At 30.0% G+C, this 18,487-nt stretch overlaps 1 protein-coding gene across 2 annotated transcripts in view; it reads right to left on the bottom strand.

Annotated features, from left to right (window-relative positions):
• LOC143249295 (dynamin-2-like) overlaps positions 1-18,487 on the bottom strand; it is a 62,453-nt gene that overhangs the window by 28,305 nt on the left and 15,661 nt on the right. For both annotated transcript variants that reach the window (XM_076498885.1, XM_076498874.1), the window contains exons 5-10: positions 13,794-14,000; positions 12,292-12,390; positions 11,162-11,270; positions 9,664-9,861; positions 7,680-7,815; positions 3,620-3,678 (exon numbers count right to left, since the gene is read on the bottom strand). In XM_076498885.1, coding sequence (XP_076355000.1) covers positions 3,620-3,678; positions 7,680-7,815; positions 9,664-9,861; positions 11,162-11,270; positions 12,292-12,390; positions 13,794-14,000 — 808 coding nt within the window. The remainder of the gene's footprint in view (positions 1-3,619; positions 3,679-7,679; positions 7,816-9,663; positions 9,862-11,161; positions 11,271-12,291; positions 12,391-13,793; positions 14,001-18,487) is intronic.

Below are 18,487 nucleotides of genomic sequence, written 5' to 3' on the forward strand. Positions count from 1 at the left end.
CCACCAAAAATGGTTATTATTACTAGAAACTGATAAACCACAAGAAATTTATGATTTTCTCTCTCTCTAGAAGATTGTACCTATCATGATAAGGTTAAAATAGCTATTTTTATAACATACGAGTTAGTGCCAGAGGCTTATCGCCAACATTTTTGAGGTTATTGCAAGCCAAATAATCAAACTTATATGGAATTTGCTCATGAAAAAGAGGTTTAATTTGATCGGTGATTTAATTTTATGCATAATGGCAACAGTTTCGAAAACCAAAAAAATTACGAATTTAAACTTTGTCAAATGATGACTTCAAAACATAGTTGGATGAAAAGAGAATTGAAACATTACAGGAACCAACTGCTATTTCCCATCATTACAATTTAACACATAAAACCATAAACACATAAAATAAATTCCTGCCATTTCAGCAAAAACCTGTATCTGTACACTCCACTAAAGTTCAGTATTCTTCTATAAAATCCAACTTCTCTAATTCGAAATCTTTTTATAGTCAGGATAAAACTTTATCAAAACCACTGAGGCCTGTCTGCTATTTTTGTAAAACACCTTGTCATGTTATGTTCGATTTTTGGTTTTGAAAAAGAAAATGAGGCAACATCCAGTGCGTTCTTGTCCAAATATTGACGTAGTTTTACCATATCATCTGACATTGTTGGTTCGTCCACAGTTATAAAGACTAAAGTAGTCAAGGAAGCTTACTGTTTCTGCTGATTCTGTATCTTTGACAAATGACATTGCTAGTGCCATATCCATACCTATTTTACGTGAGGCTGGAGCAACTCAATCATTCTCCATAGAAGGTATATTATCTTTAGATTCGAGTTCTTCCATTGGTGAGTCTGTTATTGCCTAGGATTTTTGAAAGTGGCTTTGTTAATGTTCCTTTTCATAACATTTATTTAGCATCAGATCTAGTTTTGGAACTAGTTACTTTGCCAATTAAGGATGTATCGTTTTTGTTCGGAAAAGATTTGGCTGAGGGACAAGTTGTTGCCAAACCTAAATTGTTCGCAAGCCAATCACTGTTTCATCTAAGGTTGATGTTGTTGCGGAGAATCCTATTGTGTTTGTCTTGTATGTTATAAATCGAGCTGATGCTAAACAACTAAACAAAAACAAATGCTGGACAAGAAATATTCAGCAGACAATATTATAAGTTTGTCTCAGAGATATTTTAGATTCAACAGATGTGGAGATTGTCTTTCTTACGTTCCATTGTGATGGAGGTGAGGGATCTGGTTCACCTGATGAAGATACATTTGCTGGAAGTAAACTGACCACCAAGAAGGAAAAGGATCAATAAATCTCTTCAGTATTTAAATATGCATTACCAAAAGATGAACATGAGAAAGTTCCAAATGATTATTTTTTCCAAAACTCTGCGGCCATGAGAATATGGACATTACCAGATGTACCAGCGTCAAAGGGCTGGCCTGTAGTTTATCAAATTCTTGTTCCGGAAACATATTATTCCGGAACATTGAAAGCTTTCCATGAACCCCCAGTGAGAGATCATTTACACGTCAACCATACATTAAAAAAAATTAGACATTTCTTTTGGGCAAATATTTGGCAAAATGTTTCCTAGTTTTGTAAAACTTGCATTACCTATTAGTTGGTCGGGAAACCTAAACAGAATATCGATTTTGCTCCTTTGAAACCTGCCACAACTGTTGAAGAATCCTTCAGTCTTGTGACTGTTGATCGTATTGGGTCGTTATCGAAAAATAACATTTGCTTTGATGCATTCTTATGTGCTATGTAAATTTTGTGATCATAAGACGTTTTGGATCGATTGTATTATGTACTGTCATCATTATTGAATTTATATAATTCTATAACCATGTATATATTATATTTAGTGTATTGTTATCAATTTATATATCTAATACATTAGTTTAAAGTTGCGTAATGGCGTTTTAATTTTCTAAGGAAGGAGATGTGACACATTTATTGTTACATATTCATTTTAAAATCGCTGTTTGTGTAAGTTAAATTTACATTTAGAAATGTACATTGCTTATACCGTTAGATCTGTATTGCGAAATTCCCGTCTATTCATTAAAGTTGTAAGATATTTTCGAGTGTACGAATGAACAATATTAATGTATGTAAGTAAACATTATCATTAGTATTGTTGTGCAAGCTGAAAGTTCTATAAATTCGTCTGGCATTTGTAAATTAATCAACGCAATGTGCTTATTAATCTTGAACGTAGATATTTGACCAGTAACGCTTATAGACTTGGAACATTAACTTTGGCGCATCCACATCGCACGTTAAAATTTTTGCAAAGGCATTATATAACATCAGCTGTTAATGTTAAATGTAATTGTAATTCAAAAAAAGTGTGTTTGTACTTAAAAGTGCACAACGGTGTTAGATGTATGATAGTGAAACGTAAAATTTAAGAATAAACAAGGATCAGTTTTATTCTATTTATGTCATCGTATAATTTGCTTTCTTTATGCAAGTAAACATTCTCATAAATGGATTTCAAAATTTTTATCATATAATTTTAATATTTTTCACTTTATAACTAGAAGGATGGAGTTAAACTATTATTTCATTTCGTTTTAAATCTTTCCTGAATAATAAATTATAAGCCTATAAAGAATATTGATCTTAAAACTCCTTTTTGAATACTAACTTGAATGAGAACTCAGGTAACATAAAGATTGGATTCACTAACATAGTTCTAATGAACCTATTATTTGATGTTGATATTCCTATTTTTCATAATTTTTATCTACGGTTAATGGTCCTCTTTTAATAGGAATGTGTACGTATCAATTCCCGAATACTGTTGAAACGTTTCTAGTCATACACAGATGCAAATATATTGGGTTGAGGAATAATTCGTGAGCGTTTTTTCAAGTTAAAAAATATATTCATAAATGAAACGCTTTCGCAAAATATTTCATGTCATTTGGAAGATAATTTTTTGCTCTAATAGATGGTGTGCTTGATTTTCATATGTCTTTAATTTTTGCTTTCATTTTCAGCTCATTAAATGGAATGTCAAATGGACAAAATCGAGCGTTTTCGACACCATCTGCTTTTCGCATTTAATTTCTTGCAATTTCGTTTAAAACAATGCATACTATATACCTAGGTATTACATGAAATAAAGTATCATAATAAATGTTTTGGGTGTAATGTGTTCATGCATTGAAGTATTGTATAGTCTTGCATGTAATGCTTGAATGAAATTATTTAAAAACGCTCACGAATTATTCCTCAACTTAATATATTTATAATGTGAATAAATTATCATCAGTAGGCTTTCTATCAATGGAAATGTGGATTGTAATCTAGTCGTTTTGAATGTTTTAGATCTTTTTATTTTAATAAATTATCACAAAGAGTAAAACCTTATTCGAAGACATAAATTTGTGTGTATAAGAGAGAGAGAGAAGGAAAGTTATTGTTATTTTGTTTTGCAATTAAACGTTCTGTTCTATTGTAAATAATTTTATCTCGAACATGTCAGTCCTATTTTTACACCTTGATAAAACTAATACTTACGAATTTCACCACGATAGAATGTATTTACATTTTAGCTTCTAATTAACCTTACACAGATCATACTGTTTTTCCTTACCTATAGCCGTGAATATTCTTAATAACAACAGCCAGTTCTTGATCGTTTGGTATCAAGTCCTATAAAGATAATTCCATAAATGGTTTTAAAGCATTACAATCACTTCAAAGCAATTTCCTATATTATTGATAACTTCTATCTTCTGATGTAAACAGCAATGGTTATATTCAAAACCAATATCGTTCAATGCATAAATAATAATTATAAAAACTAACTTGCTTAGTAAATTACATTTTTTAGAGTGTCGGAGATTAACAAATAATACAAATAAAGTTAATATAGGTATAATCTACAATGTTTTGCAGTTTTAAACACTTTTTAGTAGTCAAAACCCCGAGTAAATAGAATAAATCCTGTATCAGCAAGAACACTGACATACCACAGAACAAACCATCTGATAAACTCAAAACACCATAAAGATGGAAAGTGAACAATAATTTATCAAACCTGACACAGACTCGTTGGACAATTTTATTTTTTTGGGCGATATTCTGTCCGGCTCTCATGGGATGTAGAATTGTCCAAAGGTAGAAAGTGAACAATAATTTATCAAAACTGACACAGACTACTTGGCCAATCTTATGTGTTTTGGCGATATTCTGCCTGACTAACATGGACTGTAGAATTGTCCAACGAGCCTGATGTAATTGTTTGTGATACTAAAAAAGAAAAGAACAAAAGAACAAAAATACTCGCACGAACAGTGTCGAAACCCAACAAGAAGTACATGTGTTAACGAAAATAACAGCATACAGATTGATCACTATACTACACCAACTAACCACATTCAATTAACTGTCCCGAGAGTTATATTCGAAGGAATCCCTAACGCATTTAGAGTACGAGACTTAATGAAGAAAATAAGAAAACATAAACGTTACAAAAAATCAAAGAAATTAAACTCCTAGGTAAAAGCAGTGTAATTATTAAACTTATCACTCCTAAAGATTAGACCGTTAGTGGAAAAGTAGCCCAACACGACATCGAATGGCGCAGTAATAACAACTCACACTAAATAGTTACCAAAAACATGACACTTAATATCACAGACCAGGAAATAAAAGAATAAGTTGAGCTTAGGAATATAAATATCACACATTGCACAAGAATCATAGCACACAAAACTGGCACATGGACGTCAAGAATGGGTAGGTTCACAAAGAAGAGCAAATCAACTAATCGCTAAAAATACAAGTTTATTGTTAAAAAAACTATAAAGTTGTAAAATGACCAACAATTCAATAAGACAAGGCTGTAATTCTTAATGCTTCAGCCATCATGCCTCTATATTGCCATGCACAAACATGTTACCTCCGTTGTAACGATAATCACACGCTTAAAAGCTGCAAACTATAAAGAAAATACTAAATTTGGATGCAAAGAACTTGTACAAAACAAAACTAAAACACTGTTCACAAACCTAAACTAAAATAAAGAACAATTTAAAATGACATAAAGTAAAGACCGAAGTTAATCAAATAGCAATCCAGCAAAAACAAAAATACACAATATACACTTACACAAATGACATCTCCATTTTCGCCCAGGCCTCTAAATTAACCACAAATATTTTCAATAACTAACAAATAGGCGAAAACCAGTTTTGAACTCTACTTGATGGATATAATTTTCGCGCTTAGGAAATGCACTAATAAACTAAACCAATTTAAAAGTAACAGCAATAACAAATTCGTTGCAACTGACATAATTACAAATAACAAAATCAAAATACCAGTATCAACATTATATTGCATTTTAATACACACACGACAAATCAACCACATTTTGGAATAAAATAAAACTTGTTAACAAAACAAATAACATAGGAGGAAATATTCCAACCCTATGTAAAAATGATGTAAAAGCCTGTATAACAATTGGCAGGGATTTTTGATAATGTATGCTTGATAATGATTTCGAAAACTCATTAGAAAAGTACATTATTTCTTGAAAATAGAGCATTCTCACATCATATTTAGTAATTAAGCATATGTGAAAGTCCACCTTTGTAAAACATGAGATAGAGTAACGTGAGTAAATTATTTAGTTGGATAAAGTCGAATTTGTAAAAACATTATTGCATAAAGTCAAAATATAAGTTTTAATTATTACATGGTATGACCCTTTTAAGAGCGATTTAAACCTAACGATATAGAAATTGTATGCATCATTGTGTCATGTAGTATGTTATATATTGCACAGATGTTGTACAATGCATTCTGTATAATTATGTTACTCAAAAACTTGATTGATTAAAATATAGTATTTTAGAACAGAAAATGTAACCCATTGATAAATTAGTACTGAAAATCTTTAATCACTTCACAGAGTAACTTTTAATTATTGTGTTGTCCTTGTACGAGTAATTAAATGATACGGAAATGTGATGTCCTTTTTTAGGACTGTATAAATTATTTAATTAATCAGTGTTAATTGTTTATTTTCATGACGAATTAATTAACTAATGATTTAGTCTTATGCGTCCTTTTTATGATGATGTAATTATAAATGATTTAATCAGTTAATGATTAATTATTGACATGATGAGATATGTATTATATGAGTCATGGCTAACTAGAAACACATTTTCTATTTTGTTGTATTATTTCATAATCATACATTGTGACCAAATGTTTGGTATCGAACTATAATTTTAGCCCTCCCTAAGTTTGTATGTACTGTATAAGTCATGGCCGCCTGTCTGTTATCGAACTATAATTTCAGCCCTCCCTAAATTAGTCAATAATACGTATTTCACATCTGTAGCCTTCATGGACAACCAAAAGGTCTTCGATGCAGTATAACATGATGGGATGAGATATAAAGTAGCAAACTCCAATACACCGAATAAAAACAACTAAAATAGCTTTCCACTTTGCTGATGATAATGTCTTATGGCCGTCATAAAAATTCCATACAAGCCAATAAACAACAAATGGAACTAAACAAGGTAAAATCCTGGTATAGTAAATGGAGAGTCACAATACACCCTCTAGAAATGCAGCTTATAATCTTTCATAGAAAAATCCTGAAAAACATCTTAAAAATATGTAACACCAAAATTAAAATAACCAATAAAGCAAAAAGTCATTGAAATCACCAATGGTTCTCGCCTAACATGGAAACAAGGTATCAATAACATCGGAAAAAAAGCACCAGTAGTACTCAACATCTTAAACCTTTGCAATCCATAAATATTAACAATAAAATCAAAATATATGAAACATCAATCTATCCAATATTTGAAAATTCATTCCCAGCTGTACTCAACATGAAAGGTAACTACTATAAAATAACGTAAAAAATTAAAAACCAGGCAAAAAGAATAATCACAGAACTATAAAGATAACACAAATGCAAAAAGTCATATCTCCGTTTGATATATGTAATCGCCAACTTGAACCAAACCAATAATCCGCGAGTTACAGCGACACGTATATGAATATATGTTAACCAGTTCAGTGACAAATAAGGCGCTGACTTTTTTAAGATAGGGATTTCGCCTAAAGAAGTATGCCTCACGAGCGTATGTAACGATAGTAAAGCAACAGTAATTAAATTATTTATTCAATCAGAAACATGACTGAAAATCCCCATTCCCAGAGCCATAAAGAGAGCCACTTCCCTTATCTACAAGTACCATTTTTAATTAATTTAGAACTGTATTTATTTAAATAAAATTACATAAATATTAATGAGGTAATTTACGATCAAGATTTTTTCAAAAGTAAAAGTAATATGTATGTTCAAAACTTTGAAATATTATAGCAGAAGTCTTAAATGTGTAATGCACCGCACTAAATAATAAAAATAATTTACTCATTCATATAACAATTTCGCTATTAAAACAAATAAACATTAATTGTTATAGTATATTATAAAATGTTGCACTCATTTTCTTCTATATTTGTCGTCTTATAACACAGTGTTCGAGGTTTGATTATCTCTAATGTTATATATTAGCTCTTAAACGTATAATTTAGTTTAATTCATTTGTAAATCTACCAGTAATACATTTACAGCACAAAAGTGTAAGGTTGGATATTGTTTTTAATCTTACCATACTTAGAAGCCGGGCAACATCAGTGTAAAAAGCATCATTGATTTGCGCTCCTTCATCAACATGTCGAATACCTGCTGCTTCTGTCTGTCCAACAAGCTTTTTCTTAAATTCATCGGCAAAATCGTAAACTATTCTAATTCAAAAGAAATGTTGCAGTTATAAAAGGATATTGAATTAGAATTAAAACTTAAAGTGCTCATGTTGATTTGCTTATGGATAACTTAGTTAGCACTGATAAATTCTGTGTAATATTTCTAATATAATAATTAGATCAGAAACTAAAGTCCGTCAACATTTCATCACGTGAATTCCTATACTCCATGGCAGAGTTTAAATGAGGAAACTAAATGTAATTTATGGCCAGGCATGGCTAGGCGGGTTAAGACGTTCGACTCGTAATCCGAGGGTCGAGGGTTCGAATCCCGGTCGCACCAACCATGCTCGTCCTTTCAGCCGTGGGGGCGTTACAATGTCACGATCAATCCCACTATTCGTTGGTAAAAGAGTAGCCATGGAGTTGGCGATGGGTGGTGATGACTAGCTGCCTTCCCTCTAGTCTTACACTGCTAAATTAGGGACGGCTAGCGCAGATAGCCCTCGGGTAGCTTTGCGCGAAATTTAAAAACAAACAAATAAACAATTAATGTAATCCGGGACAGCCTTACCGAACATCAAGCTCGCTAATTTTATAAAATAATCAGGGAAAATTAAGTATATAACCTCAAAAATATAAGCGAAATAATGTACAATGTTTTATAAGTCTCACTCTATGTGACAAAACATCAAATTTAATAAAAACAAATACTTGAATTATCAGTAAAGTTAAATAGTTTATCCTTCGTAATAGGGTTAATGAATCTAATGAATAATTAAGTTTATTTAACATAGAATCCATAGTACTGCATTTAATGTAAACAAAATCTTAAACTTCAAAAGAGGTCCGACAATACATTTTAAGGGACATTTTATAGGGAAATATGCTAAGTAACTATTAAAAAGCTAAAATGAAAAATGTAAATATTTGCATAATGTTCCTTAAGTTGCTTAAGAAAGGTCTTTATAATATTTTACTTTAAAATACGAAAGTTTATATAATGTTGCTGAAAAATGTGTTACCGATACATTGTCCATCATGTTATGGATTTTTTACACATCATACAGTATTTCAGCTAGATATTTGTCTTCTGAAGATGCAATTTTACGGATTACAAAAATAATCTAAAATTCTATTCTGAAACGTCTTTTATTTGAAGTTTAAAATGCAATAACAAGAATAGTTTAATAAAAATATTGATGTTTCATTATGAGCTATAACTGATGTTTCATTATGAGCTATAATTGATATTTCATTATGAACTATAACTGATGTTTATAGTTCGATGTTTCATTATGAGCTATATTGTATATCCTATATTCTTAAAACAAAACATAATCGAAAAGTCAAAGCGTTAACAAATAATGTAATAAACAAAGAATTATAAAGTAAAATTAAAAGTGGCATAAATGATCGTGAAATATTAATTAATTGATATAGAAGTGAGTCTATATTCTGTGCAGCAATTCAGAACTTTTTCAGATTTGTTAAAGTTATAATGTAAATTCTAAAACTTTTAAATTCTACCACTGGTTACTTATTTTTATTTCGTCTGAGTTGTTTTTCTTTTCTTTTTATATTCATTGTCATTCCGCTTCAAACTTATATTTCTTAGCAGTAAAAATCGATATATTTTACCATATTATGGTATACACATGTTCATATCTGAGTTAAGTATTGTTTCTCCCTTCTGCTGTAAGTTTATTGGGACATAAAACTACAGAAATGTGTGTTATGACTTTACAAAAATATATAAATATTATATTTAACAATCATATATATAAATTCATTTCCTTAAATGTATTGAGTAAGCAGAGACAAAATTAATCATTTAAAGACAATTTTCTACTACATCTGTCTACCTAATAATGATAAGAATGAACTTACGACGTCATGAATCTAACTTTGCCAGCGTCGTCAGCATCACCAAAAATATTTTTGAGTTTTTCATATTCCTTTTTCAAGTCTATCAGCTGATGCTGTAAGGCTGACCGAACACTAGGGAGACGTTCTTGAATGTGAGTTTTAAGTTGCTTATTCAAACTCTCCTGGAGATATTTTGTTCCCATCCGATGAACAAGGTGTCTGGAAGCATAATAAAATATCTTAATATGGAGGCGTAAAAACATTAATTATGTGGGAGTGTAAAAAATATTTTATTATATTTTTACATTTAAGGAAAATATATACTGAGATTGTTCTGGAAGAGTATTGGGATATAAAGTTGATTTTTTTACACGTGCGGTTGTGCAATCTCAAAAAGAAATAATAAAAAGAAAATATTGTTCGATAAACAAGGAAATTATAATTTAAAGAAATTATTAGGGAAAGATCAATTCAAATGAGGTTTGATTACAAATTTGTAATTGAAAATAATGTAATTGTTATATTCTCATAAAATATCATTGTCATTAGTGTATAAATAAAATAAGAATGACAAAGAATTAATGACAACCTTAAGGATATCGAACAAAATTTTCTGTCGATATACTTGATTTATTATATATTGTATTTCTCATATTATATCTTCAAAAACTCATACTGTTATTATATATAGAGAGATTAGTATTTCTTCGCTGCATTCATATCATTATCCTTTTGTCAAAACAGTATTAGCACATTAGGCTATTTTCATTGTCTAAAGGCATCAATCAATAGAACCCTTTGAGTCTAACACACTTCATCGGTGACAAATTTCAAATTTTTGTTTTACCATTTAGGTTCTTATTTGTCCGACTTTACTTAATTTTTGTTTATTGAAAGTAATTACTATGTCTTTAAACTTTATAACCATTTATAAACTTTATTTGCACGAATGCAGACCATGAATAGTTAAAACTTAACACCAACACTATTAGAAAAAAGATTATGAATCATAAGTTCACATTGAATATTGTATCGTAATATCTTATGAATATCTAGGTATAAAGTAAACAAATGTATGGATGAAGATAATTTCATTTTTCCCTATCATTCACTATATATGCGATAGTGTGGCATGGCTTAAAGAATTATAACATACAAAATATTCTGTGATATTATTTTGAATTTTACGTCTGCAATTTAAAAATAATTAACATAGATCATGAATAATATATAATTGTACAGAAAATAATGAAACGCATTGCAAATATGTTATTGTTAGCGAAATAATGTCATTAAATTTTTAACGAATAATGTAATCTGTTTACGATTTTAAACTATTTGTGGAGTTAAAACAAATTAGTACCTGTTAGACCTTAAATTTCACTTCCTTATTAGACAATTACTAAATTCTTGACAATTGTTTTCATTTATTAATTATATTACTATACATATTTTAAATATAATTAGAAGATACTTTAGGTAAAATACCACATTATCGGTAAAGTTAAGGAATTCTTACTTGTAATTTGGATGTTTTTTAAAAAACATACTCTCCTCTTGAAGGGCTACATTAATATCTTTGTTTGTGTCAATATCTTTCTGACTTCGGCTCACGATTCCAATATATCCTAAACGAAAGGGTATTTAAATAAGTGGAAAATATTTTACCAAAGAGAAGATTTTTAACAAATTATGTAGTTATTTTGCTTATTGTAGTATATTTTAGTATATTTTCCCATTTAAAATGGTTTGTATTAAAAACTCAGTAACTTAAATTTCCAAATAAGAAGTTATCTCATTATCTAGCACATTGAAAACCATCACGAATTCATAAGATAACTGGAACTGTATAGAACAACTTAAAGATATGCACTTTATATTTGTGGGAAACGTATGATGAAGAGAAGAAAATCTAACATTTATCAACCTTATAAACCCAGTGTCATAACAACATTCATACCTTATATTGAGATATTACACAAGCAAATGTTTTATGTAACACTTTACTACTTATGAAGAATTGTATCAAAATTGTACCTTTAAACTTATCATAAGTTAAATTCCTTAGAAAATAGCTAGTATACAGTGTTTTATATATGTTCATTGGATAACATTAATAAAGACACGACTGAAACTACCGACAAATAAGTATTATTTGATTAAAAATTGTACTTATTCTAGAAGTGTATTAAATATATAAATGTAGAAAAAAATATTTTGTAAATTATCTTAATAGGACGACTATATATATCAGACAAAGTGAAGGAACACTTAGTGCGTCTTCTCAAGTTCTGGTTTTTTTTGCTCAAGTGAGTTACCATACTCATTCCGATTGTACACGTAATGTATTTCAACTAAATTTACCAACCTTATTGAGCGATATTCTACTGGAACTTTCTATGTTTTAACTTGATAGGATATAGGAGTAAAATTATCTAGTTGCTAGACTACTAATAATCTGTCGAAAAATATGTGATTAATAACGCAACAAAATCTCTCGTATTTTATATTGTACATATATGATAATTTACCAGGTGAAATGAAGTTTATCTCAGTAATATGCTCTACATACTTTTGAATTGTTTGATTTGAGATACTTTAAAATTGTCATTATACTTAACAACAAATGGTCAATATTTTATTACTCACCTCTTTTGAGTGGAAAAATTCTATTTTCTAAAATTTCTCGGGCATCTGTTCCTTCATCCATGAGGTCTAATTTAGTTATAACACCTATTGTTCGTTCACCTGCGAATTTAGTAATTAAATGAGAATTATTTTTGTCGAATGATCTCAGCAATATGAGGAAATTTGGTCAATTACTTGAATTTGTGTGTAAAAATTTATTTCGGATTAAGTTTAGTTATTATCCTAAAAATTACATTTCTGTTTTTCCTTTGTTGATTTTGAAATAAATATTTTCTAATTTTCTGGAAAATAACACAAGTACAAACGAATATACAAAAAGCATGATAAAATATTAAAGTGCAGATAGTTATTAAAATTGTTGTAAGAGAAGAGAAAAATTGTGGTCTGCGTATCTGCCAAATAACCACAATTGAATATTTTATATATATATTGTTTAGGTAGAGTATTCATGATAAAACGTAGTTGAATGGACACTAAGATTCAATCTGGTGAAACCAAACAGAAACCTATTAAAGAGAAATACAAAAACGTCATTTATTCCGTATTCATGCAACGAAACTTACATTGAAAAAACAAGAAGAGTAGTGACAAGAATAAAAGAACATAAAAAGTGCAAGACATAAAAACACAGAACTAAGCTATTGCACAACACACAATATCAACTGGACACAAAATAAACTGGGAAAAAAAAATAGAATCCTCGACACAGACAAATTTCGAAAGACAACAAAAATCAAAGAACCATTTTGTGTGTGTGTGGTTGTGTTTTTCTTATAGCAAAGCCACATCGGGCTATCTGCTGAGCCCACCGAGGAGAATCGAGAATCATTTTATATTAACACAATAAAACCTTCACTAGACAGAGATTCTGGATTAAAAATAAGAAGCCTGCTGGTACCATTGATTGAATCTACAAGAAGTTTCTCCACTGGTCAGAAACAGGGATATACCACTTCATCAAAGAAAGCTTTCCACAAGCCAGCAGAATATTATAAAGACCGACTACAATATACGCCTACTGACTTGATGACGGAAAATTTCGAAACGTTGTCCTCTACACTTGTATTTCTACAATAGGCAGTTGCTGTCCATTCAACTAAGTTTTATCGACCACCATTGAAATATCTTCCTGATAAAAGTTTGGCCGAAACGTTTACTAAACACATAGTCCTTTATTTCTTCCAAAATCCCCTATTTGTACATCTTTAGCACAGCGGTATATCTGCTGACTTATACTGCTAGAAACTGGGTTTCGATACTCGTGTGTAGAGTATAGATAGTGTTTTGTGTAGTTTTTTGCTGAATAACAAATATTAACCTTTACAAAAATTATAAACGTTTTTTGTTTACTTTTCGAACCTTAGTCTAACTACAAAAATAATAAATTGGATATGTATGCTTTTTGGAAGAAACATACTTAGTAGCGTTTATAAATTATTGAAGAAGCAAGTGTTAACGAAGATAATACATCATTAAGACTAGATTAGTGTTACATAATTTACCTTCGGGATCCACTTCTCGAGCCAACTGTAAGGATACTGAGTTAGCAATATCTTGAGTTGCAGGAGTTACGGCGAGAATAAGGCAGTTTGGTTGACTAATAAAATCTTTTACCATTTTCTGTATTTGAACAGCAATGTCTTTAGGTTGGTCACCAACGGGTACTTTAGTTAGTCCAGGAAGATCTACCACAGTCAAGTCTTGTAGAACTGAAGAACAAAGTTATCAGAGCAAATATAATTTTACTTGTATAAGTTTGAATATGTATACATATATAGAAATAACTGACACTTACCTACACCTTCCTTACCAGTGCATCAGGGTCACTAGTATTGTTTTCTTTCATTTTTCATTCATGTGTTCCCTTATGTGGTTAGACAGAAAGGAAAAAGAAATCCTACTAGCAGTAGGAATTTCGGAGTTATTTATCTGATATATATATATATATACACGTATGTGTGTGTGTGTGTATTTTGTATTTTTTCTATCTACTTACCATATAAGAACACCCATATAGGAAACAAAATTAGTCCAGAAATGTAAAATTAATTTTAAAGAATCACACACTAACAAAAGAAAACATAATAATAACACAATAACTTAGCTTGCGCAAAATATCCAGACAACTGAAATAACCGTTATATATTGCTTATCACTTGAAGTTATAAATTATAAACTTAAAGAGCTTAAGTTTCCTTTTTATTGAAAAATATTTAATTTATTATACATTTCTTTAAAATTCAGCCGGTCTATAAGGAAGAGTGGTAATTTTTATTTAGTTATATAAGAATCGGGTAAAAAAAATTACCAGCCTCTTTGTGATGTTTTCTTAAGAATAGTATGTTTTGTAAATAAATCTTGCTTTGTCAGCTTAGTAAATATAGAAAGAAAACCACCTTTACACTCCAGACAATTATTATTGTTATAGAACGTTTATTTTAACCGACATTTTGCTCTTTGCAGCTTCTTTGGGGCTAGTACATTTGCTATTTTAGAAGAAGCCGCAAAGGCGAAACGTCGGTTAAAATAAAAGTTCTATTATAATTATCTGGACTGTAAAGGTGTTTTTTTCTACCTTCATTACCTAACTGTGTAAATTCCTCCAAGGTACACTACAAACTCTAAAAGACAACAATTTGCCAGCTTAGGCTTGTGCATGAAAGGAAAAGATGATTTGGAAATAAGCTATTTGAATTATCTTTATTCTTTTGTCAAAACTTACTCCCCGTAAAATGGTCGATTATTTATCAGCGTGTCAGCGAACATGTAAGATTGAAGGTATTTTTAAATACAGACTGAAAGTAACATATATCTTATTTTAAACAATATCTGGATATTGTAAAACGTTGGAAAAGTAATTGGAGTATTTGCTGTTTTCAAATCGCTATTCGATAAACAGTATACAGCGGAAGTTATATCTTAATTAATTGAAAATATTTCTCATGAAATGTATTGCTAAAATATCAAAGACTTAACATTATCATACGACTCTGAATATTATTAAATGACTTAGTTTTGTTTTATACAATATGTATTAACAGTTTTAGATTTTTTTCTGCCTCTAACAGAATACTATTACAGGTAATCCGCACGGGGTCAAAGTATTAAGGGCAGATGTTAACACCATGTGTTGTCTGGCTGCCTCAGGGATTAGAAATGAGCTAAACGATCACATCATATTGCACAAAATAACACAAGAAGCTGCGTTACTAGAGAATAGAAGTAGAGTAATATCAAAGTTCAACACATGAGAACATCTATCAATGCTGGGCGTCATGGTTCCATAAAGTAGGAGAAGGGGTGACATGATAGTTCCAAGAAGTTGGGAAAGAGGATATGTTACAGGAACAGAAGACTGGATGATTAGCACATATATAGTTTGCACCAAACCACTAACAGATATAAACGTGTCATCAACTTTATAAGAACAATCAAAGTCTTACAATTAATATTTTGTCTAATTTGTATAATGTTCTTTTTACAAACATTAGTTCTGAAAAGATTTTAACCCATAACACAATTACAGTTTTGCTTTGTTAGACATACACTAAATATCCTATTTTATTTTCTAGTTCTTGTAATTATAGTCAGTTTAATAGTTTTCCTTTATATATAATTACATTATGTATGTTTTACAGAAGCAGGTGTTGTTACAACAGGCAGACACTGTTACTATAGTTTATAGAGCTACATAAAGATTTCAACTTCTATAAACATATGTTTATAGTGTGAATTTGTACATTTAATTGTGTTACGTGTGTCTTACAAAGCTGGATAATGTTTTTCTAATAGACAAGATAGATAAAAATGGGAATTTACAAATACGTAAATAGGGATTATAAAAAGTAGAAACACAAGACTGGAGTTATTGCAGACATTATTCACACATACATAAAAAGTAAGAACACAAGACTGGAGATACTGTAGACATTATTCACACATTCATAAAAAGTAAGAACACAAGACTGGAGATACTGTAGACATTATTCACACATACTCCTATTTTGGGTTGATGTTATTACCCAGAATTGCATTTTTATATTCAATTATGGGCAAAGACCTATTAGCTATGGTAGCTAACTTTATACATTTCAATGATACTAAACGTAGTTAAAAGCTAGTTGATACGGTTCATGATAATTTAGTGTAGCTATTGGCTATTTGATCGCATTAGTCCGAGATGTAAAATGTTAAGTCGCAGCTGAAAATTGGCAAGAAATTTATTTGTTGATATAATGAGCATTTATAGTTTTTGTGTTATTAAATTTTACATATATAATTCATAGCAGTGTGGAAATATATGCCTAGAATAAGACACAACCCCCACTTAGCACACGTAAAGTTTTACCAGTAGAAAAGCAGCCCTTTTAAATAAAACATACACGTGTAAAACATTACTTTCAATAAACTTTCGTGACTTTTAAAGTAATTATCCTAATAATGCATGCACTAAAGTTTAATATTATGTGTACTGATTTTTTCTAACTCCTTCACTTCATATTAATATAAGGATTATATAGTGTATAAACCACTGAGTATATACATATTATAATCAACTAATGTTCATATATTATTGACTGGTAATTCCTGGTAATCATAACTGTAAGAATTATATTCTTCTCACATAGATATTGGAATTTATAAACGTTATGATATTTACGTTAATTAAATAGTAACAGCAATGCTATTAATATGATGCATTATCTTGTATTTATATTTTATAAAAGATAGTAGTTTCTGGTTACATTAATATGATGCATTATCTTGTATTTTTATTTTATAAAAGATAGTAGTCTCTGGTTACATTAATATGATGCATTATCTTGTATTTTTATTTTATAAAAGATAGCAGTCTCTGGTTACATTAATATGATGCATTATCTTGTATTTTTATTTTATAAAAGATAGCAGTCTATGGTTACATTAATATGATGCATTATCTTGTATTTTTATTTTATAAAAGATAGTAGTCTCTGGTTACATTAATATGATGCATTATCTTATATTTTTATTTTATAAAAGATAGTAGTCTCTGGTTACTTTAGTGCTGAATGAAAATGTGATGTCATGATATTTTGACGATTTTTATGGCGGCAAAATTAATTTACGAGGCTTTTGTGTGATATAAAGAATGGATAATGCATTAAATACTGTCACTTTACCATTGGAACAATAAGCACTATGAATACCGTAAGTAATGAGTTCAATACAGTAACATACTTGTAAGTTTGTGACAAAAGGAATGGACTACAAGAAAAGACATCTTTATCTTTTTACATGAAATCACTTTATAAAGAGAGTTTATAAAAAAATAATATAAAAAACGTCAGACATTCACCAACGTGAGTAGATCTGAGTTAATCATTTATTTACAAAGATCACTTGTTATGTTTATTATAGAGAAGATTTTACATCTTAAACGTCAATGAAATCATCATAAGCTTTACGATAGGTAATAAAGTTCATTGTAGTAAAAACAAGAAGGAATCTTGAATAGCCGCGCACTTGAAATTCTTTTAGGCAGGATTAGAGTAAATTAATCTATGAAACCTTTCTTTTTTTTCTCTTTTTCATTAGCAATATTTATGTGCACCAATGATACCACGTTGGGATAGGTGTATACCCGATTCGATTTTATTACTAATCAGGTTTTCTACCAGCCTACTCTCAAGTTAAAATTCTTTTAAATCAATCTATGAGACTTTGCACGTGGTTAAATACATAAATAGACAGGGTTTGATCTCCTTAATACGAAAGTGAAATTATATTACTGATGGGTCAAAAGATTACGGAGCTATAAGGTAAAAACAACAAGAAACTCGGAACAGTAATGTCGCAGCTACAAATAAGGATAAGTTCAAAACACGTTATTACACGGTTATACCCTTAAGTTACTGTCATGAAAACTTATGCTCATGTGCTGAGGAACCAATGTTTTCCAGTATATTGTTGTTGTTTTGAATTAAGCACAAAGCTACACAATGGGCTATCTGTGCTCTGCCCACCACGGGTATCGAAACCCGGTTTTTAGCGTTGTTAGTCCGCAGACATACCGCTGAGCCACTGGGGGGCCGTCCAGTAGATATGAAATTAACGTTTTTCGTTTTTGGAGTAATTGTATGATGTTGAATAAAAGTTTTCTTTTACAGATAAATAGGTATATAACGAGAATTATCTTGTTGCTGTGTCTATTTTC

The sequence above is a fragment of the Tachypleus tridentatus genome, chromosome 1 (genome assembly GCF_004210375.1).
Source record: "Tachypleus tridentatus isolate NWPU-2018 chromosome 1, ASM421037v1, whole genome shotgun sequence".
Classification (NCBI taxonomy): Eukaryota; Metazoa; Arthropoda; class Merostomata; order Xiphosura; family Limulidae; genus Tachypleus; species Tachypleus tridentatus.